At 37.9% G+C, this 26,800-nt stretch overlaps 1 protein-coding gene across 3 annotated transcripts; it reads right to left on the bottom strand.

The window, feature by feature from the left end:
- Positions 1 to 975: 975 nt before the first annotated feature.
- On the bottom strand, positions 976 to 26,566 carry HMGCS1 (3-hydroxy-3-methylglutaryl-CoA synthase 1). 3 transcript variants are annotated; one of them, XM_039366338.1, is made up of 10 exons: positions 26,403 to 26,566; positions 12,682 to 13,139; positions 11,408 to 11,533; positions 9,044 to 9,208; positions 8,056 to 8,224; positions 6,975 to 7,145; positions 5,895 to 6,001; positions 4,664 to 4,789; positions 3,855 to 4,015; positions 976 to 2,766 (listed from the first exon to the last, which is right to left on the bottom strand). In XM_039366338.1, exons 2-10 carry the CDS (start codon positions 13,127 to 13,129, stop codon positions 2,674 to 2,676), a joined length of 1,566 nt encoding a protein of 521 aa, XP_039222272.1. In that variant the 5' UTR covers positions 13,130 to 13,139; positions 26,403 to 26,566; the 3' UTR covers positions 976 to 2,673. The 3 variants fall into 3 exon arrangements, with proteins under 3 accessions (XP_039222272.1, XP_039222271.1, XP_039222269.1); XM_039366337.1 differs by lacking the exon at positions 26,403 to 26,566 and adding an exon at positions 16,224 to 16,375 and having other exon boundaries at positions 3,860 to 4,015; XM_039366335.1 differs by lacking the exon at positions 26,403 to 26,566 and adding an exon at positions 16,224 to 16,374.
- Positions 26,567 to 26,800: the final 234 nt, after the last annotated feature.

The following is a 26,800-nucleotide window of genomic DNA, read 5'->3' as shown; positions in this document are numbered from 1 at the left end:
TCATTGACTATACTAAAGCTTTTGATTGTGTGGATCACAACAACTTGTGGCAAGTTCTTAAAGAGATGGGCGTACCAGACCATCTTATTTGTCTCTTGAGAAACCTATATGCGGGTCAAGAAGCAACAGTGTGAACTGGACATGGAACCACTGATTGGTTCAAAATTGGGAAAGGAGTCCAGCAAGGCTGTATTCTGTCGCCCAGACTATTTAACTTATATGCAGAGCACATCATGAGAAAGGCAGGGCTAGATGAATCAAAAGTTGGAATTAAGATTGCCAGGAGAAATATCAACAACCTAAGATATGCAGATGATACCACTCTAATGGCAGAAAGTGAAAAGGAGCTAAAGAGCCTCTTGATGCGGGTGAAGAAGGAGAGTGCAAAATTTGGCTTAAAACTCAACATTAAGAAAACCAAGATCATGGCATCCGGCCCTTTCAATTCCTGGCAAATACAGGACAGGAAGGTAGAGGACAGGAAGGCCTGGAGGAACGTGGTCCATGGGGTCGCGATGGGTCGGACACGACTTTGCAACTAACAACAACACAAGCTGATTTAGCCTCCCAACTGAATTTCCAAATCCATTCGTTGAATCATCCTCTCTAAAATGATTGTGCAGAAGAGGACATGCCAAAACTTGCTCTGATTCCAAAGCATACAGTATATAATTTGAATGTACAATAACAGCTTGAGGGCAATAGCCATGTTGAGTCTTTTGCAACAAAACCCAGAATTTTGCAGCACCTCAAAGATAATTTTATTTTTACATGCCTCATGCACTCCATGCCTCTGATACATAGACCATGATCCAAGAAAGCATATCCATAGAACTAGGCTAATCTTTAAAGCACTATAGCACCCAGTGCAAACATGGATGACTTAGCTGCTTAATTAGATCTGTCTTTTGAAACGCCTAATTCCTTGTTGACAAGTTCATGCAATACAAAGTATAACTTCACTGACACAAAAGATTCAAAGAGTTTAACATTTATTTTTACTAGGCATTTGCCTCATTGGTTTGTGAGGTTCATAAAGGTTAATTTTGTGCTACAGTTCTCAGCCCATCCATTGCCTGCAATGGACTGGATACATTTCTGACATAAAAATGAATCCCATAGCACTTAGGCCACCAGTTTAATCAGTTAAGGTTAAGTCAAAGGATATACAGATGTAGAGATTGCCAAACTTTTGTCACTTTAAAAAAGAGAAAAGCTATGTAATACCAGAACCATGCATCTTGTGATGTTTGCATAGTCTATATTAGTTCTCCAAGTTTTATTAGACAATGCTTTCTGAACTATTTTAAAGGAAAAGTAACCCAAAAACAGACAGAAACTTCAATGTAAATGCATTATATTCTACAAGCCAGGAAGATTTTCTCTCTCTTAAGTTCCAATTCATCCAGGGCTACCTAAAAGGCAAATGGATCCCATCAGTGAAGCCTCTATTTGCAAAGGTTCAAACACTGTGTGATGGAGAGCTACAAAAATCATTGGATTATGCTTAAGGAGAACCCACAGGTGAAAGCAGCCTGCAATCTATTTTCCTTGACTAATGCTCTTGGTTTTTATTGTCCAAGACTGGCAATGAACATAGGAGCCACATCTAGCAAGCTGGATGCATATCTGGTGAGTTGTCTTCAAAAGATGCATGTCTGCTGTTAAGCGCTTGAGACTGCAGTCTTTGGGTATGCCTTCAGAGGTGAAACTAAATGTTAAATAAGCTTGAAATATCAAACAACTTACACAAGTGTAAAGCTACAGATATTCTTGCCGAAAAACTTTCAATACATCCCTAAAACAGCACAAAATGTCCAGGATAGTTGTTCTTGGGTTGAACATCTGTCCCTACTCTTGAGTAACCTTTATAAAAGATTACAAGGGAGAGTTTCCAAGAAATTCATTTTGCATCTATTTCTGAACTAAATGTCTACCATTCAGACAGTACTTTCAATGAAGAAAATCTGCTCAGAACAGAAACATTTGGGAGAAGGGAAGCAAGTGTTTACAAAAGTGTAAACACACACACACAACTGGAAGCCATGTTAGCAATAGTTACATGCCTGCAGCTTTCTGTATAGGATAGAAATAACTGAAAATAATCTGTATCCAATTATTAGCACCTTGAAGAACAAATAAGTTGGACTGACCTCAATGTGGGGAATTTTGAAAAGTGGAATCAGAGTCATATTTAAGATTTGGGGCATTTTTATTGTTAAGGCACAAGGGACCCTAACATTAAAGATCAAATGGAGATATGAAAGGCTTTAAATCACAATAACTGATTTCAATGATGGCTTTTATAACAAATCTGGCTTCTTCTCTGGAAACTAGTTTTAGAAAATGGTATATAGATCTTAAGTCAAAAAAGGTAGGAGGAGGAGGACAACTGAAGTTACATAACCTATTCCTGAATCATGACTATTTTTTTAATAAAAACTGTTTTCACAAAGAGCCCTTGGTAATTTCAGTTCCAAGAAGCACAAGAACTTTAGTGTTATTAAACTACATACATCAACAAACCGCATCAGACAACAGAGCGTCAAGCTTAGCATTTTTCATGCCCCAGTTAAGCAGTACTGTACAGCTGAATGTGGATTATAACAGGTTAATCCCATGTATGTCCCCATGTTCCCTGTATCTAATCAGCTTCCACCTCACAGAGGTGTCTCAGTGCTCCCCATTAGAAAGGGTAACAGCAACTGCTTCAGTGTCCATTTTTGCAGGAATTCGTGGTACTTTCTTGGCAGGGCTGGGAATATGCTAGGAAAGGGGAAAGAAGCCACAGATTAGAACCCATCAAAAAACAAAGCCGACAGTTATTTTAAATGTATGTTTCAAAATAAAATGAGAAAACCTAATGACACACAAGGAAACAGTAGCATAATACTAAATACATGGTTGCAAACACTAGATGTACATAGTAGTAAACACTCTTCAGGCTGATAATGGAATTCTGGGAGTTGAAGTCCATAAATCTTTGAGTTGCCAAAGTTGAAAAATGTTGGCATAGACAATTCTCTATAATGCATAAGCAAGTAGCAGTTTCACTTCTCCTGATTGAAGCACTTGGGAGAGAACAGAACAGTTCACCACATGTTGGGGTTGGCGATTTGTTCTCATCTGAATAATTGAATAATGAATGCCAAAAATCCTGTGCCCGAGTTAAAGGACATTAGTGACAATAAATTACAATTAAGTAAGAATTGGATACGTTTGAATAGCAATAGCATGAAATAATTCGGCATGCTTTAAAATTTGGAGAATGGAAACAATTAATTTTGACTATCATGTTCCAAATATAATAAAAGCCCAATTTCTAATTTTTGGACAATATATAGAGCCACAAAAACTGAACTGTGTATATGTGAGAGAAGACTCTCTTTTACATTAGCTCAAAAAAGTGAGAATAGACATGATTTAATAGGATTTAAGACTGTGATTTTCCAGAATAACAAGTACAGATGTAATTTGTTATATGTGCTTGTTGTACAGCTATTTATTTTGCAAGAAATAGAAATACCAAAGAGAAAGTTAACAATCAACCAACACGGAAATTAGCAGAGAAATGTGATCGAGAGAAAGCAAGCAGATTGCTGCCCTTGCTGCACTTCTTCCGAAAGAATACCCCTTGAGCCCCAGATTGGTCAGCACTAACACTGATAGTATTTAGGGCATACAGGTTTGCATTTAAGCAGAATTTCTATTTGGCTATGATTCCAACTTCAGCAAAGTCATAGTTAAACAGAAGGGGAAGGGAATTTGCAATTATGCAGTCTTAAACCCAATCAATATGTGCACCTGCCCTTGAATATAAGGAAGGGAGGGAGATGATATGACTGCATAGTTACCTCACCAGCCAGGTTCAGATGAACTTCCACTCCTGCTTCCAGAGGTTTGTCACCCAGCATGGGACGGTGGGCATATGTCCTTCTGTGCTTTTCATCCACTCGTACTAAGTACCATGTTCCCTCAAAAAGGTCATCCACTGAACACTGGGGGATATAGTTTGCTGTAAAAAAAATAAGGGTGGGGAGGCAGAATTTCTAAATAGGCATTTTATCCCAGATATTAGCATACTGTAATGATTAGCACCTTTTCAGATGACTCATTACTCTGAATAAATTTTGTTATACAATTAATATATTTTTTTAAAGCTATTGATCCTAATCTATGAATAACCTTCCCAATGATTAGCAAAGCTCCTTCAGTAGGAACTGTAATACATTTTATGCTTCAAGGTTTATTATCTGAGTAACAAACTATGTTACTCAGATAATTCAGTTCAGAAGTTAAAAGGAGATGGAAGTTAGGGCTTAAGGGCAAATCTTTGTTAATCACAAATGGGATGGTTTCATTTCCTAGATATGACCTAACTTTTCCACATATCTGTAACCCAGTCGGATGGAAAGTTTCCTAATAATTGGAAAAGATATAGATTCTAGTCATTTTTTTTTAAAATAACCATCAATATTTTTATGTCTCTGTAGTTTTAAATTTTAATGTACATCATCCGTAGTATCTTCTTAGAAAAGATGGATTTGATAGAAAACAACAAACTCACCAAATTTGACTAATATAGGTCCTATTCATTTCCATGAGTGTACACCAACTGTGACTAAATCAAGATCAAATATATCATAGATTCTCTACCACTCACCTAAGTGGTGAGTTTTTTCTCTCAGCATCATGTTTTCTGCAAATACTTCTGGTGAGATACATTTCCTTGAATCAAGCCTTGCTTTCAAATCAGTCAGGCTTGCTATTATTTTATCCAGAGAAGAGCCTATAGTATAAAGGAGTAAGTTAAGCTTTGTTGGAAACATTATTATAATACACAAACAGCTAAAACTTGGACATGCAAGAATAAAGCTAGTAAAACAACCCTTTGATTTCCTATAGATACCCCAGAAGGGGATTCTTGTGGCCCTTTTTAATGGCATTAACTCAAAGAGTCTAGTAAAGCAGAAGCTCACATCTTAAATTTTCCTGACATTCATGCCAGCATAAACAATTATATCCCACATTATAATAGGACTCATCATCACAGCTAAATTCTGCTAAATTTTAAATCTATGCAATAGGGCTGGACAATGCTACAGATTAGTATCCAAAATATATTTCAGAGCATGTGAGACCAGGAATGCAAGATCTGTTTGCAACTCTCTAAAGCAACTGCATCAATATACAGTAGTTGTTTTAAGGAGCCACAAGTTATTCTACATTTGCATTCTGGTGCAAGCCAAACTATCTCTTTGGAATCTAACCTGAAACGCTGCCCAGACCTTCTAAACAATTTGCTTCAGAGAAAGTTATAGTAGACCATAGAAGTAGCTTCCTTCAGTTTTAATGTTTTGTACAAAAGAGATTTTCATAATACATGGGAGTCTCTTCTCAATCTATTGCCCTCCCGAATGGTTGAATTCCTATAACATTAAGAATGATGTGAGTTGAAGATACCTAAAGAACACAAAGTGGAGGGGAGTCTATTGTAGAGAAGACTTGGAGGTAAGTAGTGGATTTAGAGTCAAGAATATGACCTAATCACAGCACTTAAAGTCAAAATATAACCAGTAATTAATAGCTGTTAAGGATTGGTATTTCCCTAACTTGAGTTCACCTTTCTATCTATGATGAGCAACTTTTGTCTTTCAAAGGTTTCTCAGGAAGCAACAGCATACATACATTTTCATATCTCAATCACATGTGCTATATACCCTTTAAAAATCTTTACTCTCAGGATTCTAAATATGTTGAATTGTATGCTTGCACAGAGTCAAAGCATCACAAAGTACTAACATTTACACCCAATAGAAATTCAAAATTGGCCACATCTTATTGTGCGTGCGTGCGTGCATGTGCGCACACACTCACAAAATGGCTTTCCTTACCTGGGGTTGCATCTTGGCTAACCTTGATGGAGTAGAGGGTAGCAGCAAAACCAGAACCATATGAGAAAACTCCAATCCTTTGTCCTGCCAGTTGCTGTGGAGAATACCTGCATGTCGTAGGAGTCAAGTAGTTAGCAAAAAGTTTAAAGAAGGTGAAGCAAACCATCTCATGGTTATTTGTCTAGAAAATCTAATTGGCTGGTTCCAGCCAATATTTCCTATTAAATAAATGAAATTTAGGAAACTTAGCATTGTCCCTTTTTTTCTCATTTTCCTAATTGCTCTTGGGAAAAAGCTAAGTCCATTCTTATTGTCTTTTGTTCCATTTCATGTACAGTATGAAATTTTTAAAACAGAAATACTGTATATGTGTCCCATCTTGAGGTGTATCGTGTTTTCCCAAAAATAAAACTCAACCAGAAAATAAGCCCTAGCATGATTTTTCATGATACTCGTAATATAAGCCCTACCCCAAAAATAAGCCCATTAAAATTGTCAGCAAGACGGATACATTTAGTAACATATTTTCCCAAAAATAATACCTGACAGGAAAATAAGCCCTAATTGCATCTTTTGGAGCAAAAACTAATATAAGACCTGGTCTTATTTTCAGGGAAACATGGTAATTATTAGTATTCTCTCTCACATATACCCTGGATGTTCCTGTAAAAGCAAATATTACATCTGTATAAAAAGAAAACAGGCATCCTAGCTTTTTAAAGATACATGCATTTTTCTTCACATTTTTCTTCTTTGCTGCTTCTCCTCAAGTATTCAAAGTTGTTTTTCTACCTATTTTTATCCTTTACAAAATCCACAAAGTGTAACAGAAAACATTTTTTTTAGAAATGCATGGATTTTTGAAACAGTACATTAATGCTGTGTAAATTATCAACATTTTCAGTTTCATTCCTAAACTGTTTCTGGAAAAAGTATTCCGGAACTTACAATAAAAAATACCATTAACACCTTGTGGATTTGTCTCTGTTTCTTGACAAATTAAACCTGGCCTCTAGGAATATGCTATCTGAATCATCAAATCATTTCAATACATCTCAAACATATTCCCGTCGTACATACTGGGCTAACAGAGAAGCAAGACAGCCATAAACAGATGGTGTATACATATTTCCATTTTGATTGGAGACGAGCAAAGAAGCCTTTGTTTTTTGGCTGAAGATTTCAGAGCTAGCCTTCATAAAAGCTTTTTCCACATCTCTGTCGAAGTAGGTGTCTTCCAGTTTTATATCTCTGAAAATAAGATAAATATGTATAATAAATACATAGATGCCTTTTTCTACCTGCTGTTTGATTGGGTGATCTGGGATTAGTGATTTGAAAGACGTTTTATCTAGAAGCAAAGGATTTACAAATTGGATTATGCTGATATATAAGGAACAATCCTAAGGCTTCACCATCTAAGCTTACTTACTAGGATATAAATTCCACTGAATTTAGAAAATATTTCTGAAAAACTATTTACTTTTATGTTACAATCCAGCTATCATCGTGAGCTTCCTCTCACCTTCTTCTTCCCTACATTTTGTTTTTATATGCCCCTAGTTGTGTCACTGAGGATCATTGGGTACTCTACAGACCTCAAGCATGTGCTAGGATGGCATATAAAGGAGGGATAATCCTTTCTGCTATATGCTCTTTCCTTTTTTGTATATAATTTTATTAAGAATTTTATTTACAATAGTAAAAACTAATACATGCTAAATGGTAAAGAAAAGAAAATGTAAAGAATAAAAAGTGGAAGAAAAAAGAATGAAAGAAAAAAAATATCATAAAAAGAAAACAAATACATAAGTAACTTCCAACTTTTAACAAAACAAGTGCAAACAAACATAATCACACTTCGCCTTCTATAAAGTTAAACAGGTATCTCTTTATTCCATATCCCATCCCTTATGCATAAGCAAATCCATAAAAATCAGTCCATGCTCTTCCTTTAGTAGGTAAACACTGTTGGACACAACCCATTGTTTGAGCCATCTGGCAGGAGGCTTAGTACAATTTATCTTTAACCAATGAAGAATAAAACATTTGGGTGACACATAATTCTGTAGGCCTCAATTATATATTGCCATTAAATACAGGGTTAAAAATATATGCCAAATCTTGCTTTTGAGGTGTCTCTTGTATTGGGATAGTTTACCTAAATGCTTCCAGGCCACTATAAATGTCATTTTCTTTCGAGGGTGTTGGGTTTTTAAGAAAGTCATTTAGCAGCAGGCGGGCTACAGATTTCTGAACAAGTTTGCAATATGGAGAATGGAAGATTATGAAGCCAAAATCATTCAGGGTGAAGTCTTTGTCAATTCCCTCTGAAAAAAATTAAAAAGAAAAACAAGAAAAACAATGGCGTTCTAGAAATGACCTGCCTAAAATTGCAAATGTCATGTATGCCATTGAAAAACAAAGCTTATTTCCATTTAAGCAAACATGGGACTGGAATGTAAATATATCAGTTATTCTAAGATTAAGACTCTTGAAAACAGGCTTCACAATTTACAAATCCTACACTTATCATTTAACAAAATTTGATACCATCTCTCAAGATTCATAATGGCAACAAACACAAACCATCCCAGTTTGATTAAAGTCTCAATACATATATAGGGCTAAATATTTATTTATTGATGTGCTTTAGTCATTCCTCTTGCATGCCCATACTTTCTTTACCTGTTCTTTCAATTTAGCAAAATTCATTTATTTACAATACCTGCCTCTTACTTTATTATTTCGTCAGTGGAATAATAGTCCCCATTTCAAATACCTATTTTTCCCCATCTGGTATTTCTTCACTTTCTAAAAATTATTAGGTGTGCTTTTTCTTAAAAACTTGTAGGTCTTGTGCATTATTAAAACACATCTCTTAAAAACTATTATTACAATTCTTCAAACAAAGCCCTTCCTGAGTCAAAATGGTATTAATAAAATGCTACAATGTCCTTACAGTAAAAATTTAGTTTCAAGATCTTCTGCGTTCCTAAAGCAGTAAAAGATTTGTGTGCCATTTTCAAGTGTGAATGGGAAATGTTTTAAGTCTGTAGGAGCTTTCAAAATGTTATAGAAAAGAATAACATCCCAAAGAGAAAAAAGGGGAGCCTAAGTCTACAACTACATTTTCTAGCAGGACGTACCTTTCTGCCACTGAGCACAGATTTTCTTTCGATAGACATTGTAACAGCGATCCAGTGCACTGAGGTAGCATTGTATGGATAGCTTGCCATCTACCACAGGATACTCAGATACCATATCAGGTTTATAAAAGTCATATGCATGCTGCATATGGGTTGCACGCAATCCTATAGGGAAAAATTAACATACAAAAGCGTTATCTATTAACAAGCTGCTTTTCCAATACCGAGATGCACTATGTAGAACTAGAGTTAATCCATGGGATATGAGAAGTGTTGAAGAAGTAAGAAAGTACTTTCAATTTTTCACTTCTCTGAGAAAGTGAAAAGTGTTGTATTTAACATCCAAAGAGAGGGGTTTTTTTTAGAATTATTGTATTTAGTTCTCTTAATCTTTGAGCCAATTCATTTGTATAAATGCTCACGTAAATAATCCATTTGCATTATCGGAAGAAAAATTAATATGTTCAACATCCTGACTATCATACTTGGAAGAGGAAAATTGCTTATGACTGTACTCTTAATAGGTAGAAAAGAGGAAATTACTCCAGGTTTGTTAGTTTGATGTTTTAAAACTGCAAAAGTCCAAAGTAAGCAGAGAAAGTAAACTAACAATGGATATTGTTTATAGTATTCACTTGATGTGGTGACTAACTTAACCTTTGTTCTGGGGTTGCACAATACAATGAGCCATAAATAAGAGTCTTTCCTCAGTTGTACTGAATCAGGGCACAAACATATTCCAGCAACCTCTGCCTTTCCTACCTTGCTCTCATTAGATTGCCTATTTCATCCCTAACCTATTCCAGATACCGTTTAAAGTTTGCCTTAGTTGTTCCAGTGTTTAAAACAATTTACCTCCTTTAGTGAAAAACAAACTGTAGCTACAATCTGATTCTCTTCAGCAACCTTAAGTCAGTCAGCTAGTCATATGACCCTTAGAGGTGGGATCAGCAAGCACCACTTAGCTCACTTTAAGCTGCAACACACACGTCAAATCCCTTCTCATCCCTGGACACTGTTTTCTAAAGCCATTCTGCAATGAGGAAGACCAGGCCTTTCAAACTTACCTTTCCCTCATCCTCATTAAGTTTCCAAGTTAAATCTGCCTTGAATGCTTGGATCAGCCTGAATACAGGTAATCCTAGACTTACGACCACAATTGAGCCCAAAATTTCTGTTACTAAGAGAGACAATTGTTAAGTGAATTTTCCCCATTTTACAACCCCTTTTGCCACAGTTGTTACGGAATCACAACAGATGTTAAGTTAGTAACACAGTTGTTAAGTGAATCTGGCTTCCCCGTTGACTTTGCTTGTCAGAAGGTTGGAAAAAGTGATTGTGTGACTCAGAGACACTGCAATCATCATAAATACGAAATTGTTGCCAAGCATCTGAATTTTGATCACGTGACCACGGGGTGCTGCGATAGTTGTGAGCATGCTGAATGCTCTCAAGTCTCTTTTTTTGTAACTTTGAACAGTCACTAAATGAATGGTTGTAAGTCAAGGACTACCTGCAATGGCTGAATGGTGATTAGTAGTGGTAAGAGCTGTTTTAAAGATGCATTTACTGCTCTTCTGGAATAACCTTTGAGTAGGTGCTTTCAGATTTTGATTGGAAATTTCAGAGTAGACATAAGCTCATTCTGAAAGGTCAATCACAATTAGCTGATGGTCGAGTTTCCTTTGACATACTTGGGCAAAAACATTTGTACTAAGTCTGGGCAGGTTTTGATACATGGCTAAACCAGTCAATATATCCATATCTCAAAAATCCCTGATCCTTTCATTCTACTGTAAGACCAGGATGATACTTGGTGGGAAGAAAAATATATCTTGATGAATCCAGTAACCCCTATCCTTAGCAGGCCCTATGTAATACCATTTGCTGATCTGTATGTGTCAGGATAAGGATCACCAGTGGGTCAACAAAAGCTAGAATATACAAGCATAAGATGTGCTGGTTCAAGGACTTTAGGCACTTTATCTCAGCCAGGTGAAAGAATCCCAAACAAATGCCCTGGACTTGCGCATCAGGCTAAGCTATCCCAAAAACTCCGATCAAAGTTGAACTATGGAGTTCTTGGTGCTCTGAGCTTAGTTTATTGCCAAACTAAGTTACCTCATCACTGGCATGACATTACCTAGTTGGGTAATGAAATGTCTGCAAGCAAACCATCCAACTGAGATAGCACCAAGGACTCACAGTTCAACCCTGAGGTACACATATCTATATACACTGGAAGTTAAACTAACGAAATATGTGAGTGTAGAATTGTAACTAATTTGGTTAAGTATGTCATGTGAACTTGGCCATTAATGTAAATAGTATGTCTTATAGATTAAGTAGTAACAGAGCACTGACCCCGTTCAAAAATGAGGGGTGCATTTGGACCCACAAGCATAGCAACAGCACCAGCTCCTCCAGTTGGTCTGGCATTCCCAGTGGCATATACAGCTATGTCTCCAGCAACAACAAGTGCGTAACGCCCTGAAAAAATACAAATACAGGCAATCAATGGACTGCATCAAGATTATGACATATATCAGTGGTGACAACCTCATCAAACAGAAACAACCCCATCCAGAGTTACTTTTCAACCTGCAACTATTTTAATCAACTGCAACCATTCATTTCTATATTTAGCATTTAAAATCCTATTAAGAACTTCTGATTATATTGTGTTGACACATATCCTGTTATACAAATTTGCATTTTGTAAATGAGGACAAATGTGAGCATTTCTAAGTGCATTTGTGTCAATACAAGGAAGTAGCACAGAGGAAAGTATGTCTAGATTAATTGCCATAGAACTTGCAAGATAAATGGAAAATGTTCATAGTTAGTTTAATAATAGTTTAAGATGATGCTGGATTTCTTATGGAAGCCTGATAAACTCAGCTCTGCAGCCCAAATTCACATGAATTTTAAGAATGCATGGTCATTTTTATTTTCCTAGTAGCTGCAATTAATTAGAGCTATATGTAAATTTAGCACTAATGTATAACTAGAATGTTTAGTGTGGACATCAGTTCTGTTTCACAGAGTATTTTTATATTTCAACTTAAGCTGACTTACACTATTATAACTGGTAGTTGCTACATTCAATGACGCTTATCAAGAGTTTTGTCTTGAAAAATTTACCAGTGCAGCAAAAACTGCTATAAAACCTACCCAAATAAGTATGACTTGACAACTAGAATTTATCCTATTTTACAGATAGAACAATGACTAGCACCATTACCTTTTGGGGGATTATGTTTTTTATGCAACTATTTCAATTAGATTTTAAACTTGACTAGAAGTTAAAGAGCCATCAACATTAGTTCCTCCCACATATTCATATTGATACTGTAATAATTAAAACCTAGGCAGGCAGTTTTTAAAATAGTTTTCTGCAATGTAAATAACAACAGAGGATTTGCCAATGCATTACCTCTCTGGCTTTCTACATTTCTAACAAATTGTGGCTAAGAAGCAACAACTGAAATACATTTCGGGAAAACTGTCAGTGTCTTGATTTGAATAGGGGTTAAGCACAAAGGTATTTTTATGAGGGGTTTTGGAAATTGTATCCTTGTTGACTCCTTTTTCAATTTTTTTCAAGGATTTTGATTGTCCCAGATTATCAAACTTACCATCCCAGGAACTAGATTCCACCCAGTTAATGGCATTGAAGAGTGCAGCTGTGCCTCCATAGCATGCATTTGTTGTGTCAATGCCCTCCACATCTGTGTTACCAGATTCTTCAAAGAGCTGCATCAGGACTGTCTTTACAGATTTGGATTTGTCAATGATTGTCTCCGTTCCAACTTCAAGTCTTCCAATGCAATCGTATGACAGACTGTTCCTCTCCATTAGCTTCTGGACTGCAGTGAGGCAGAGTGAATTGATATCCTCTCTGTCAGAACAGAAGCCCATCTTGGATTGTCCCAAACCAATGGTGTATTTTCCTGCATCCACTCCATCAAATTTCTCTAACTCTATCTGGTCAACATACTGGGAAGGAAAATAGATCTCCAAAGCTACAATTCCCACATCTTTTGGCCAACAGGCTTCAGCATTCACAGGTAGAGATCCAGGCATACTGATGTATCTAAAAAAAAAGTGCATAGTTTTATACCAATGTACAATACTGAAATTTAATTTTAAAAATATCATTAATCCAATATTTGACACACTAATTGTCAAGAACATTATCTGTTAGACAATTTTAAGCTGTTCCAGAAACAGCTACGAGTAAACAGATGGGAAAAGAAGCAGCAGAGATGGTATTGACAATTGCAGTTTAAATGGCTACAATGTTTTCTACTGTGATTAATATAAGACTATATTATAAAAAATATCCAAGACTGTAGTTGTTGAAGGAGCCCCCATTTGTACTAACTGCCTCGAAAACAGAACGTTTCAGAACTTCCAACACATGCCCATATTTTAACTGGATATACAGATAGCAGATAAATAGCAATAGCACTTGCACTTATATACCGCTTCATAATGGTTTACAGCCCTAAGCATATTGCTCTCAACAATTTGGGTCCTCATTTTACCCACCTTGGAAGGATGGAAGGTTGAGTCAACCTTGAGCCAGTGAGAATCGAACTCCAGGAGTGAAGGGTGAGATAGCCTGCAGTACTGCATTCCAACCACTGTGCCACCACGGCTCATTTTCTCTAAAACTTTTTTTCTAACTGCAATGCTACTGCAATGCCTAACCTTATACTATTGACTAAAGCATGGGTGTCAAACTGGCGGCCCATGGGCCAGATGCATCATAACGAAACCACGTCCACCCCATTGCCAGCAATGGCAAAAAAGTTGGGATACATCGTGACACGTCATGTGATGTTGCGAGTTTGACACCCCTGGACTAGAGCATTCTTAACTCCTATTACAAGTTTATATACATTCATGCTGAAAAAATACTTCATATAGAAACGTATACTCTTCTCTGCTTTAGTTGATGCTATGTCACTTTCTAATTTTAGTCTTGGACAATGTTTCTCAACCTTGTCAATTTTAAGACATGTGGATTTTAACTATCGGGATTCCCCAGACAGTCATGCATCCATACAATTGTGTGGAATTTCATTATTTTAATAAGAATCTGATTTTTAAAAAGCAAATTCTGTACTCATTTTGTTTTGTCTTTTAAAAGGATGTACCATTAGATTTCTTGCACTGAAGGTGTGTTCTCCCTACTCTATAGATGAACATTTAACTTGTTTTGCTTCACACCTATTAATATTGTCCACAATGAAAAAAGGGCATAAATATTCTGTCAGAATGGAAAGAGCAGTAAAGAGCAAAAACATAAACCACAGTAACAAAATGAGGTTAATGCCAGGCAGCGTAGACAAGATTCTGCCCTCACACCCCATCATGCAGAGGGTGTGGCTGCCATAGCGCTGCTGGGCTGCCTGGGCAGTGAGTGGTCCTGTGGGCAGGCGGGGAAGGGGATGGGGGCAGAGCAGGGGTGGGGGCAGGAGAGTGGAGTGGGGGCGGGGCCAGATTTTGGGCACTCGGTCTCTAAAAGGTTCACCATCACTGCTAACTATATCAGCTTGATTTCTTTCTGCCACCCACATTCCTTTTTGCACTGCTTTGCTTTCAAACCAGAGTCAACCATTGGCCTTTGCCCTGCTTATTCTTGAAAAATAAATTTACATTCTAATGAACTAATTAAGGAATGACAACAAACAACACAGTGTAATAGTTACTGCCCTCAGGAATAAGAGGCAACAATGGCAGCTACCCAAGCAGAAATTAACATAGTATGGTTCTCAGTGTCATAAAAGAATTGTTTGAGTTGTGCTTACTTCATAGGTTTTATATTAATGATTTCCCCAGGGAACAAAAACATATTTGCTATTTTTTATTTATTTTACTAGGCTTATTTGCCAACTGACTCAGAATATTTTATAATCCTAACACAGGCAAGTAAGATTAAAACAGCAATATAATAAGTAATAAACAATTCTATATAAAACATTCCTATGTCAAGGAATCACATTCTTATATAGTCACATATTCTTACACAAACATAGTTCACCACACCATAGTTTTACACCATTTGTTTTTTCCCCTCAAGAGAAACTGTGGACTAGATAGAAAGCTGATTTTTTGACTCACAATATAAAACATTAATTTTTAAAAATACAAAAATAAAATTGACAAAATAAAGTAACTAAGGATGTTACTTGAACACCTGTCTTAAGCAGAAAGACTGAAAAATCATTTGGTGAATGTTTCTAACACACTTGAAATTTACAAAAAACAAAACAAAAACCCAAACATTACAAAAAAGACAGAATTATGAGAGATTGCGACAACCATGGACACAAGTCCAGAAATTAGCTCAACTTAACAGCTTCTAAGAAAATACTGCATGTCTAGCGATTGAGAAATTATGGGCAGTGGTGGGCTGGGTAGCTGCAAACTGGGTAACAAGGCACGTTTTGCCAGAAAAGAAAATCTGTTCAGATAGTTATTTTTTTTTCACTCATTAATACTTTAGCATAGCTATTATGCCTAATACACATAAAAATCAACGCTAAACGAAACACTAAATAAACTATAAGCTGTTTACATTGCCAGGCATCTGCTCCATGCATATATACACACATGCATACACATATAATGAAACCAGAAGTTAGGACGCGATACTGGGACAAGTTTGTTTCCATTACAGAGACAAAAACTGATTCTTCTCGATTAACTGTTGAAATCAGCCCACACATTCTGGGCAGGGGGTTGCCCGCTTCCTCCAGAAGTCCGAGGCGGGCCAGATGTGCAGGGCTTTGGCTCCTACGATTCCAAGGGACCCATAGAAGTTGGAGTCCAATACATCTGAAGCGATGAGGGAAGACTGACGGCTTACGAGTCTGCTTGGGCACACTCGTGTTTCCCCCACAGTCGAAAAGGAAAGGAAAGGGAGAACGCGCCTCTCCGCCGCTAAGTAGGCGATGCCCTTGGCCACAGCCGCCTCCTTGAAGGCGCCCGGGGATACGGAGGGGAGAAAAGAGATGCCCGTCTTGCTTCCCCTGTCCCCCTGCTTCCCCTTGTCCCGTCCAGAGCAGGACTACAAGTCTTCCGCCTCTCCCTTGGCTCCGCCGCAGCCTCCCGACTCCCAGGCAGCCTTCGAATCCCGCTCGCGAAGGCCTCCCGCCCGGCCACTCACCCGCAGTGGAACCCCATCACCGGCTCAGGCAGACACCGCGAGCCCCTGACCGCGCATGCGTACATGTCACGCCTTTTCCTCCCAAGACCAGCACTGTCCTCTTAAAAGCCAGTGAGGGCGCGCACCTCCTTTTCTCCCTCCTCCGCGGAGCCACGCCCCTGCTTCATTCTGACGCGCCCGCCCAGCTTCTGTGCGACACGCCCTCTCACAGAAATCGGGCGTCTTCAGACGCTGCTTCGTGGCTCGCGCAGTCGCCCCTCCTTTTGTCCCAAGGGCGGCCCCTCCCCAGGAGGTCCCTCCCGCAGGCGCACGCACGCACGCGCCTTTGCTGACGGTTGGGCTTCAAAGAAAGCGAACCAGAAAGCGAGCGAGCCTTATCTGGGAGCTAGGTGTTGTCTTCGCTTTCAGGGAGAATTTCGGATTCTCCAGTCTTTTACCGTTTGTCTTGGATAGCGACAGCGCGTCTCTAACATTATTCTATTACGTTACATCGATATAGTTTTTTTAGGTGTGCGTACTTGAATTATATTAGTTTAGCGATTGCGCTCCAGATGCGCCAATACAAGCTAAGTTCCATTACTGTCTGATGGGAATTGTAATCCAATTCTCGGATGGTCCTGATTTGCATCTATGAATATATAGTTTGTGAAGAGTAGTTTCATTACTTAATGCTGGATTACTTCTTAAATTTTTTATTTTATTGTGTTATTTTTATAAATAAGGCGGCGAGCATACCTAATATTCTTCCCTTCTGTTTTTCCATAAGTCTATGAGGTGAGCAGAGAGAGTGTGATTAGCTTTCATGCCTAAGGTAGGACTAGAACTCATGATCTCTTGCTTGCTAGGCCAGCAGCTTAACCACTGGATCACTGATGGTGAACCTTTTAGAGACTGAGTGCCCAAACTGCAACCCCAAACCCACTTATTTATCGCAAAGTGTCAGGGCTGCATCAGCATTGCAGTGCCCTGGGGGGGGGAATGGCCTACTGAGTGGGTGTGGCTGGGATGGGTGTGGCCACCTTGTTTATGGGGGGACACCTGTGGGGGCTGGGCAGGATTGGGAGAGATCCAAAGGGTTTCTGGTGGGTGGGGCAGTGGGCAGTGGGCAGGAGTCTCATCCTGTGGGGTAGGGCGGGGTGCCATTGCTGCGGGGCAAGGCAAGGCCAGCAAACGCATGGGGGCATGCTCTAACATCTCTACTCAAGCTTGTTAGCCAGCTGCTTCGCCTCCTTTGTGCTGGCAGTGGCGGCAGCGGGTGTGCCCATAGAAAGGGCTCTGAGTGCCGCCTCTGGTACTATTCAGAGCCTTCCGATGTGTATAGGACTTGTGATTTTATCTTTGAGCTTTCTAAAGGTAGGTCTATATATTAAATCATTGCATGTTTCTTTGATCCACAAAAGGACTCCTCCCCCTTCCTTTTTTTTTTTTTTGACTTAGGTTACTGGTCAGTTTACAAAATCGAGTGCAAGTTTCCATCTCTCCTACACCAGCACATTATTAAATTATTAAAGTTGTGATTGAATGCATACCTCAATAGCGACATTAAGAAAACAATAGAATTTCATCAAAATGGCTGCAAAAGAGACTAGAATTTGTACGCTCAAGTTTAATGCTTGTTCACCTTTACTCAACCTTTGGCAGTGCTAAATGTGCTGATGTTGCAGTAGGATTGGAGGACTGTGTGCAAACAATGCTCATTACTCAATTTCAGAGTTCTGCATCATTTGAGAATCAAAACAAATGTTCATACAGTTGTACTGTATGCTGTTTCCTGGAAATCATTAAATGGGCATAATCTGGTTACAAGCAACTTGGGGCATGTACAAAATGTTCTAGGCATGCTTTGTATTTGGAATTTCAAATACAAACACAGTCTACTGGACAGGGTCACCCTGAGAACAGATTAAGACAGATAGATAACAGACCTAGTTTGCCACAAAGTAGGTGTCAGAAAAGCTTGAAAAAGTGCTCTCACAAAGCCCCTCTTCCCTAACAACTAGCTCTTAAGTTTTTGTTGAGTGTAATATTGTAGTACTGTATAGTGTTTCTCAAATTTGGTAATTTCAAGCTGACTGGCTGGGAATTTTTTGATGTTGAAGTCCACACATCTTAAAATTGCCAAGTTTGAGAAATACTGGTGCAAGTAGAACTTCCCAGTTTAGAAAGAAACAAAGGAAGTCTAATAAAGTCAAGAAAGCTAGCATTGGGGAATAGAAGAGATTCTAAATGTACCATATGTGGGTGATATCTCAAAACCTGTTTCTTATTGCTCCATCCACAGCCAGCAGATATGCTAAGTGGACAAGATGCTGTTGAAGCCAATATATATATTTGCCAGCTGGGGCAAGCAAATATGCATTCTCAATAATTTGTAGCTGAAACAGATTAGAGCTTTAAAAATTGTAATAGTTAAATACCATGGCTATGCAACAATCCAAATTCAAAAGTAAAAAATTAAATGTTCTTGACCAATGACCATTTGTTTAACAACCATTTGACATTAGGACAGTTCTAAAAGAAGTAACTTAAAACTGGTCCTCGCACTTATGACTGTTGCAGTGGTCACATGATTTGGGCACTTGGCAACCAGCATGTGTTTTTGATGGTTGCAGCATCCTGGGGTCCATTTACAGGCAGCTGCCAACAAAGTCAATAGGGGAAACTAGATTAATTTAACAGTTGTGGCAAAAAATGTGGTAAAACTGAGCGTGACTCACTTAACCATATCGCAACAGAAGTTCTGGTCCTAATTGTGGTTGCAAGTTGAGCAGTAGCTGTAGGAGGCCACACAGGGTCCTCTGGGCTCCTGCTTTTTATCAGTGCTCTGATTAGCTTGCCTTCCCACAGGCTTTTAAATTTAGAGAGTAGAGCCAAAGTCGTTGATTTTGCTTGAAAAATAGAGCATAATTCTGAAAAGAGGGCACTTCCATGGAATACAAAGAGGCTTTAAAGCCTTACCTTCTAGTTAGAAGAAATGGAATTAACCTTTTCCCAATGGCTCAATCTCCAATGACTAAGAACCTTTAGCACAATTTATATTGCAAGAAGGAGAATCAAAGAGTTGCATAGAAGGCCTAACATACTGTACATTACTTCCTTGCTTTCATTTATTATTTATAAGTACTGCTAATGATTTATGAATCTCATTATCTTTTACTGTCCTGGGAATTTGAGGCCAAAGGTACAGGATACAGATGTTAATATTCTTTTTTAAATGTCTATCAGGGAGGAAAGTTTCTTGTTCATGCACTACATGACTGAGCTATTGTACAGCTTTGATAATTTCTTCCTCTGGCCTGCTAACTTGTGTAAAACATGAAGTTCCATCTCTGGGCCCATGCAGTGAAACATGAGAAACTGCCTCTTTAGGACAGAAATAATCATGCAGAAACACTTTATATTTTTCCTCCAGATTCAAATGACATAGCATTAACTCTAACCTGTAAAAAAGTTATTCAGAGAGGTATAAACAAAATATTAGCAAAGTAAGTATCCAGTATAAAATGCCTTTTGCACAGATTATCTTTGATTCCTTATTGGAATTGTATGTGCTGTTTTATCTCCAGTGACCCTTTGTTGTATTCTCAATAAAGCAAACATCAATGATAACTCACAGTAATTTAAATTTCTATCTGTGTTTTTCTTCTGAGAAGAAGTAAACTTTGCAATAAGAATTAAGAGTATAAAGAATCATTCAATTTACTTTGGGCCAGCATGATGGCACATGCAGTATACCTCTGCAAAAAGAAGAGATATTGCTGGCCCAGGAATTCTGGAAGTTGAAGTCCACAAGTCATAAAAGAGCCAAGGTTGCCTACCCCTGATCTAGAATAAGGGTTAAAATAATAACATTATCAACATATAAAAGGAAACTTGTATGAAAGAATATAGAAATAACCGATGAGCAATTATAAGTTCATGTTTGACTCTTGTTGGATAGATAGATAATCTTATGTAGCAATAAGTCATACTAATTTATCATCTATTATAGACCAGCTGTCCCTAACCTTTTTGGCACCAGGGACCAGCTTCGTGGAAGACAACTTTTCCATGAACCTGGGGAGGGGGATGGTTTCAGTTTTGCTTCGTGCCCATCACTCACCTCCAGCTCTGCTTCCCGGTTCCTAACAGCCCATGGCTTGGTACCAGTCTGTGGCCCAGGGATTGGGGACCCCTGCTATAGACAATTCTAATTTCGACCCTAGTCTCATCAGTAGTGAATCAAATGCTACTTCAAATCAGCGAATACACATCCAGGCAGTTTTCTAAGGCAGTGGTTTTCTCTGACATGCCAATATAGCCTAGGTCTCAGTCAGTCATCCAAGTGCTGCAGCCTCCTAATAGCAAGCCATAAACCAGTAGTCAGCCACTGAATTAAAGCTTATCTTTCCCCCCAAAGATTCCCCTTCTCCCCTTTGATAAGCGAAAGCCAATCATATGGTTTACCTGTAATGTGATATGTAAACTTAGCTTAAAACTAGATGCCAAATTATGGCAATATTGTATTACTTCTATTTTCAAAGCACAATATGTAAAATAAGGTGGAAAATATGATTCACACACACTTGCTCTTGAGTTTTTATAGATTCATGTAAATTTTCTGACTTTGTTGCTCAGGAAACATAGGATACAATCTTGTCACTTGCTGTGTTTTCATTCTATAGCATTAAAACTTGCCCCTTTTCTATAATCAAGACAGGGCCTTGTTGTTAAATGTTTTGTGCAGCATGGAAAATACAGTTAAACCTCCCTTTAGGTGTTTGGGAGGACTTCAGCTTTAATCAGAGCAGAGCACTGGAGGTGAAATTCTCCTTAGTATCAGCATTCTGATACTAAGCATGATGATTTGTTAGAATCTGTACAGGAGGCCGAGAGGCCCAACACTGTAGACTAGACAAGGAAGAAAAAAATCCTGGAAGAAAATATTACAAACCACTTATGTCAAGTTGCAAAATTCCTAAAAGGATATGTTCATAAAGTCCTTAGAGTTGAGCCTGACTTTATAAGATAATTATTCCCCTATGCAATCTAAATTTAATCTTTTAGCTACTTAGAACTCCATCAGGGATGTCCAACCTTAGCACATTTAAAACTTGTGAACGTCAACTCCCAAATTGCCCAGCCAGCTGGCTGGAGAATTCTGGGAGTTGAAGTCCACAAGTCTTAAACTTGCCATGGTTGGATACCCCTGAACTTCATCTAAAAATAAAAGGTATGCATGTAGCAACTCTACACAGGCTGAATTGACTAAACAAGCTAAGAGGTTCCCAAACTGTGTGCCACAATGCCCTAAGATGTCACAGGATATTTTACTACTTTATGAATAGAATGGTCCTTGGGGCACCAAGCATATGGTTTGGGAGATGCTAAGGACACTGAACGGAGAATATTTGGGAACTTCTGAACTTAAATTAAAATCATACAAACTAAATTGTAGCTTAGCATGCTGTATTATTTTGTCATTGCTTTGTTTGTTTGTTGAACTTACGTGCTGCTGATTTGTGTTAGCCTTCGAACAGCTTATGACAACAGCATAAAACAATATCAATCAAATAAACAGCAGTAAATGAAGCACAATACTTTGGGTATTTAATCATTGAAGGGCGAAACCTAGCTTCTGGAAGAAGGCTGTTCAAAAATGTTGGAGCCATGAGGGAAAAAGATTGTTTTCTAACTCCTGCTCCTCTCACCAAAATAAGGTAGTTCTCATGATTAGTCGCTGTAGCTGGTAAGTCACAAGTCAGCAAACCATAATTCAGCACAACTTGTAAAAATGTCAGACACAGAGAGTGGGATGAAGTGTCTTGGAATAGCAGAAAGGCAGTCTTTTCTTTCCAGCTTCCAATGAAGTATAGCCCGATCTTAAGTTCATTTGAATGAGAATCTGTTTTTTGAGCCCATTTTGCTTGTGAAAAGTATTAATCTTCTGCTCTAAAATTACTTCTTCACTATTTAACTAATTGTCCTAACATTGATAATTATAATAGTCTTCTTTGAGTAAGAACAATTTATGAAAGATATAGATCTTCCAATTCCCTACAACTTTGGGTGGTTTACAAATTGTTAAAAACATTAAAACAAGAAAACTGCACAAAATAAAAACAACAAAGATGGAAGAGATAACAAACCTGTGGGACAAAAAAGAGTAGACAGCTTGTATCACACTCACCAAAGATCTGGATGAAGAGCTAGGTCATCCAGTTTGTACATGTATCAGGCATAGGGGAAAGCCCACACAAATCTGATCTTGTCCCAGTGCTTAGGATTTGGTGTTTTGTTTTTTAGCATGCCCCTCAGATACAGCAATGTAGTAGGTACCAGTTCAGTTGCCAATAAAAAAATAATGTTAAAAATGTAGAAGGTTGTAGTTATTAAACCAAATCTAATTTTGTGTATGACTGAAAGTACAAAATTAGGTATTAGGTTTGGAACTGATATGCATAACATAGCTGGGTGTCCATTCATATGGTAAGTCTTTTAAGTAACTTTGCAAATAAAAGCCCAGGAAGTAAACTGTAGGGAAGCCAAACTTGGGGATCTCCAGGTATACATATTTCTTTCACTCATTCATGCTTGATAATAATTATAATACTTTCATTCTGAATTACCAGTAAACCATTAGTTAATCCATACTTAATCCTATTAATAAGAATTAACTTACTGTAGCTCTATTTTTAATCACTATAGAAAGCCACAAGGTGTCGCTGTTTCAAGTCTGCCAAAAGGACCTATTTTTTCGCATCCCTATAGAAAATGATCTTAACATTTCTCTCACAGATATACTGGATAATTAAATCTATGCAGCATCTCCTTTCCTTTTCAGGAAAAGGAAAGTAGAATTCAACTACTGCTTTTGGAAGCTAAATTCAGATGTTTTATAAAACATGGCATACTTTAACTAAAGGAGTTGTATTATATATAGAATGAGGCATGAATCAAGTTGGTCAAATTGAAATATTTTGAGAAAAGAAAAAATGCTTTTTCTCCAAACTGTCAGATTTGCAAGTATGACATTTGGTTAAAGGCATTCATTATGTAAAACACTCAAGATGTCATTCACAAAAGTACGATGTTGTGGGTGCCTGATGCAATACTCTATGGGAAAGCAAAGTATTATATCACAATTTATTAATCATTTAGGAGCTCACAAAATTCTATTTTTTCTTCTTTTCACATATTCTTACAATTATCCCCTCTAGAAAAGTTCCAATTATAGTTACAATTCTGGCTAATAAAGGCTGCTTCTTAAGAGCCTGCACACTTTTTTGTGACCTTGAATCAAATTATTGCCTTGTTGTGGATTGTGGAATTTTTCCTATATTTAAAATTATTTCCTTTGTGCTTTTCTAAAAATAAAGTGCATATTACAGGGAAGAAAAAGGGCACTGGAAGGAAATAGAAAATTTGCTGAATGAATACATCAAAGCATCTTTACATTGTTCATTTAACTATTTAACTAACAAGCAAGAAAGGATCAGTGTGCTAGGAAAAAAGAAGATAGAAATACCCAATGAAGCTACTTTCTTCCAATCTGTTTTCAATAGGAGATACTTAAACATATGCAGAGGTCTCTCACTGATATCAATGCAATATAGAAGAATTTAGGTGTAACTAGAAAGCACCCATTTATTTTTAATAGAGACTGAACAACATAAGACATTATTCTGCTTGGTTAAATTTAAAAATTTCCCAAAACATTAGCCAAAAAAAGACACTCCTTAAAATTCAATCACCCTAAAAATTTTAGAAATTTGTTGACTGTATAGTGAAATCTTGAGACATTTTTGGACAAAGTTACTGTTACTAAGTTCTGCCAAGATCAAGGAGATAAATTGCAACAGTGCAACTGCAGCAGATTTATTTACAAGTAAATCTCAACAGCTAATACAGTACTGAATTTCTTAGACTGTACCAGATGTAAAGTACAGTTAATTTGCCTCACTGATCTCAATACTGCTGGTTCATATAGACAGCTCTTTTTTGCTAGCATAATCCTTGCAAACAGATGAACAAAATTATGCATGAAATGGTATCAGATCTGTAGATGGGGACAGATATCCTTAGAACTAGCAGACATTTCTACCAAAATCATAATAAAAGTCCCCAGCTTGCACTTTCATCCTAGTAGTTTTCTGAAACACTTAATCCATCTGAGAAAAATGCCTTGAATTGTATCCCCATAATGCACTGTAAAGAAAAATGTCCCACTAGAAGGCAACCTCAGACTGTTTCTATAAAGCTGCCAAGAAAATTGCAAATTGTATTCTATTGAAAGGCTAAATTCCCTAAATAGAACTGGTGGGGAAAATTTCAGTCAGAGGTATCCTAAAGTTTGGCAGTTTGACTATTATATGTTTGATGAAAAGTACAGAATATTCACTAGTTTCACAGATAGAGCAGGGAGCTAATTTTCATGCTCTTCATCTAACCATCTGTCCATAATTTTCTCTTCAACTAAGACAGCTGTTCCAAATGACAATCCAATTATACAGGTTTGTGCAGGGTTCACATAATGTATTAAGAACCATAAGGGCATTCAAGGTTTAATGTATTATATGAAGCCAATGAAAGTTGGGTCACCAAACTAGAAATACGTTATGAGTGGATAATGTAATGCATTGTAAAAATAAGTCACGTAAGGATATCGTATCTAAATTTCTTCATACTATGAATCCAGATGGATTGTTTCAGATTAGAAAGTCACTATTTTTATTATTCAAACTGACAATTCTTACTGCTTTGGCTGTTTTAGACAACTCTTAATGACTCCTGTATTATATTTAAACTGCCAAATTATCATATATTATTCTTTTATTTGTTCCAGTCCAATATGATTTGTAAGAATTTTTTTTCTGTTAATATTTTGTGATTTCTTTAATGTTAATTGTTATATCCTGAACAACTTTAATGCATTCAACTAAGACACCTCCATTTTCAAAGGGGAAAAAATGGATTTTGAGTTTGAAAGAGTGCAATTCCTTTACTGGCTGAGGAATTCTAGGAATTGGTCTACACCTCTTAAAAGTGCCAAGGTTCAACTCTCTGACCTAATCATTATCTTCTTCATTGGTTATTTGAGAAAACTTCATGAGAAGGAAGGGGAAAGAACAATTTGTTTGCACAAATGGACAAGTGCCTAATATTTTCAAGGAACAATCGTTTCTGGATTTTGTTTGGGCAGGGCACCTGAGAGAAGGCAGACAAGTCATTGACAAAATAATGCCCACTCCCATGACCTACCTGCCTTCCTTTAGTCTCTGTAGGAAAGAATAGACCTAATGCAAATGTCATAAGAAAGACAGTTTCAATTGCCGCCTCTGCCCACTTAAGACAAGCCAATTTCCTTGTTGCTATGCTGCCTAAAAGAAGAATTTAAGCAAGAGATGCAGGCAGCTCTCTCAGACAACCCACGCCCCTGAATGGGGTGAATGACTGAGCTTTGCAGTAAAACCTACACTACCAGGTTACAAGGCAAGTGGCTGAGCAAATAGTCTCACTTTCTGGAAACATATTCTACACCACCATCTCCAACCAATTACATTTGCATTAAAAACATAATTAAAAGCTCAGATTGTGACTGACTTTTCACACCCACCATTTGTTCTATCCTCTTCGAGTTATCCTCTGAGTCTTCAGCAGACCCACAATCATAGTGAGAGGATTCCCAGGAGGAAGCAGGGAAGGTGAGTATGCACCAGAGACCTATTGCAAAAAGCGCCCCTTAATCTCAAACTAGTCTTATCAATGACAAATCCCTTCCGTATCTGGGGTTCATCCTATCCGATAGTCTTTTAAAATAAATTCATGTATCCACACATTTTTACATTGTCCTTCAAGAAAACGAAAGAAAGCAAGAACAAAAAAACTAATCTTAACCAAGCAAACAAAGGTTTAGAAGAGGATCCCTTCTAATTCTATAACTCCATAAATGATCGCCGAAGAATCCTCTCTTAAAGGGCAAAATCCTCTACCTATCAAATTCTTTTTTTTCCCTTTCCTTTTCTTTTTTGCTTTTAATTCTATACAAGATTTTCTGAAAGTGAATCCCATTGGGAATTTATAGAGAGGTGGAGAGGATTGCTTTGCTTTGTTGGACCATACGAATAGCACACTTAATAATCGCAACCACAATAATAAAAAATACTAATAATGCCTCCGCTCCCTCCAGGTCCAACCCACCTGTGTGCAGCAATGGCTCGCCTTCAACCTCAATCGCCGAATCGGTAGCTCTGAAAGGCAACAGTTCTGGAGATGCGCCTTTAAACCAGCCCCGCCGCCTCGGCTGCCACTCGAAACTGGTGAGTGGCAGCTCCCTTTGCCCTGTCAGAAGCCGGTGCTCCGAAGCCTCTGCCTCTTACCTTTCCCGCCAATGAGCGAAGCGAAAAGAAAAAAAAAGGGCGGGGGTGGTGTGAGAAAGTGACGCCGCGTGGCCAGAGAATGGGTGGCCAATGGGCGCTTCTCTGAGGCCCAGGCCGGTAATGAAGTGCGTGACGTCAGAACCCGGCACCCAATAGGAGATCACTGCTGACTGCAGGGTGAGAGTAGTGCGGCCCTAGGTCCTCTGGTGAGAAAGAGGA

The sequence above is a fragment of the Crotalus tigris genome, unplaced genomic scaffold (assembly GCF_016545835.1).
Source record: "Crotalus tigris isolate CLP2741 ecotype Arizona unplaced genomic scaffold, ASM1654583v1 scf7180000020265.513298, whole genome shotgun sequence".
Lineage (NCBI taxonomy): Eukaryota > Metazoa > Chordata > Lepidosauria > Squamata > Viperidae > Crotalus > Crotalus tigris.
This window is presented reverse-complemented; position numbering and strand designations above follow the sequence as displayed.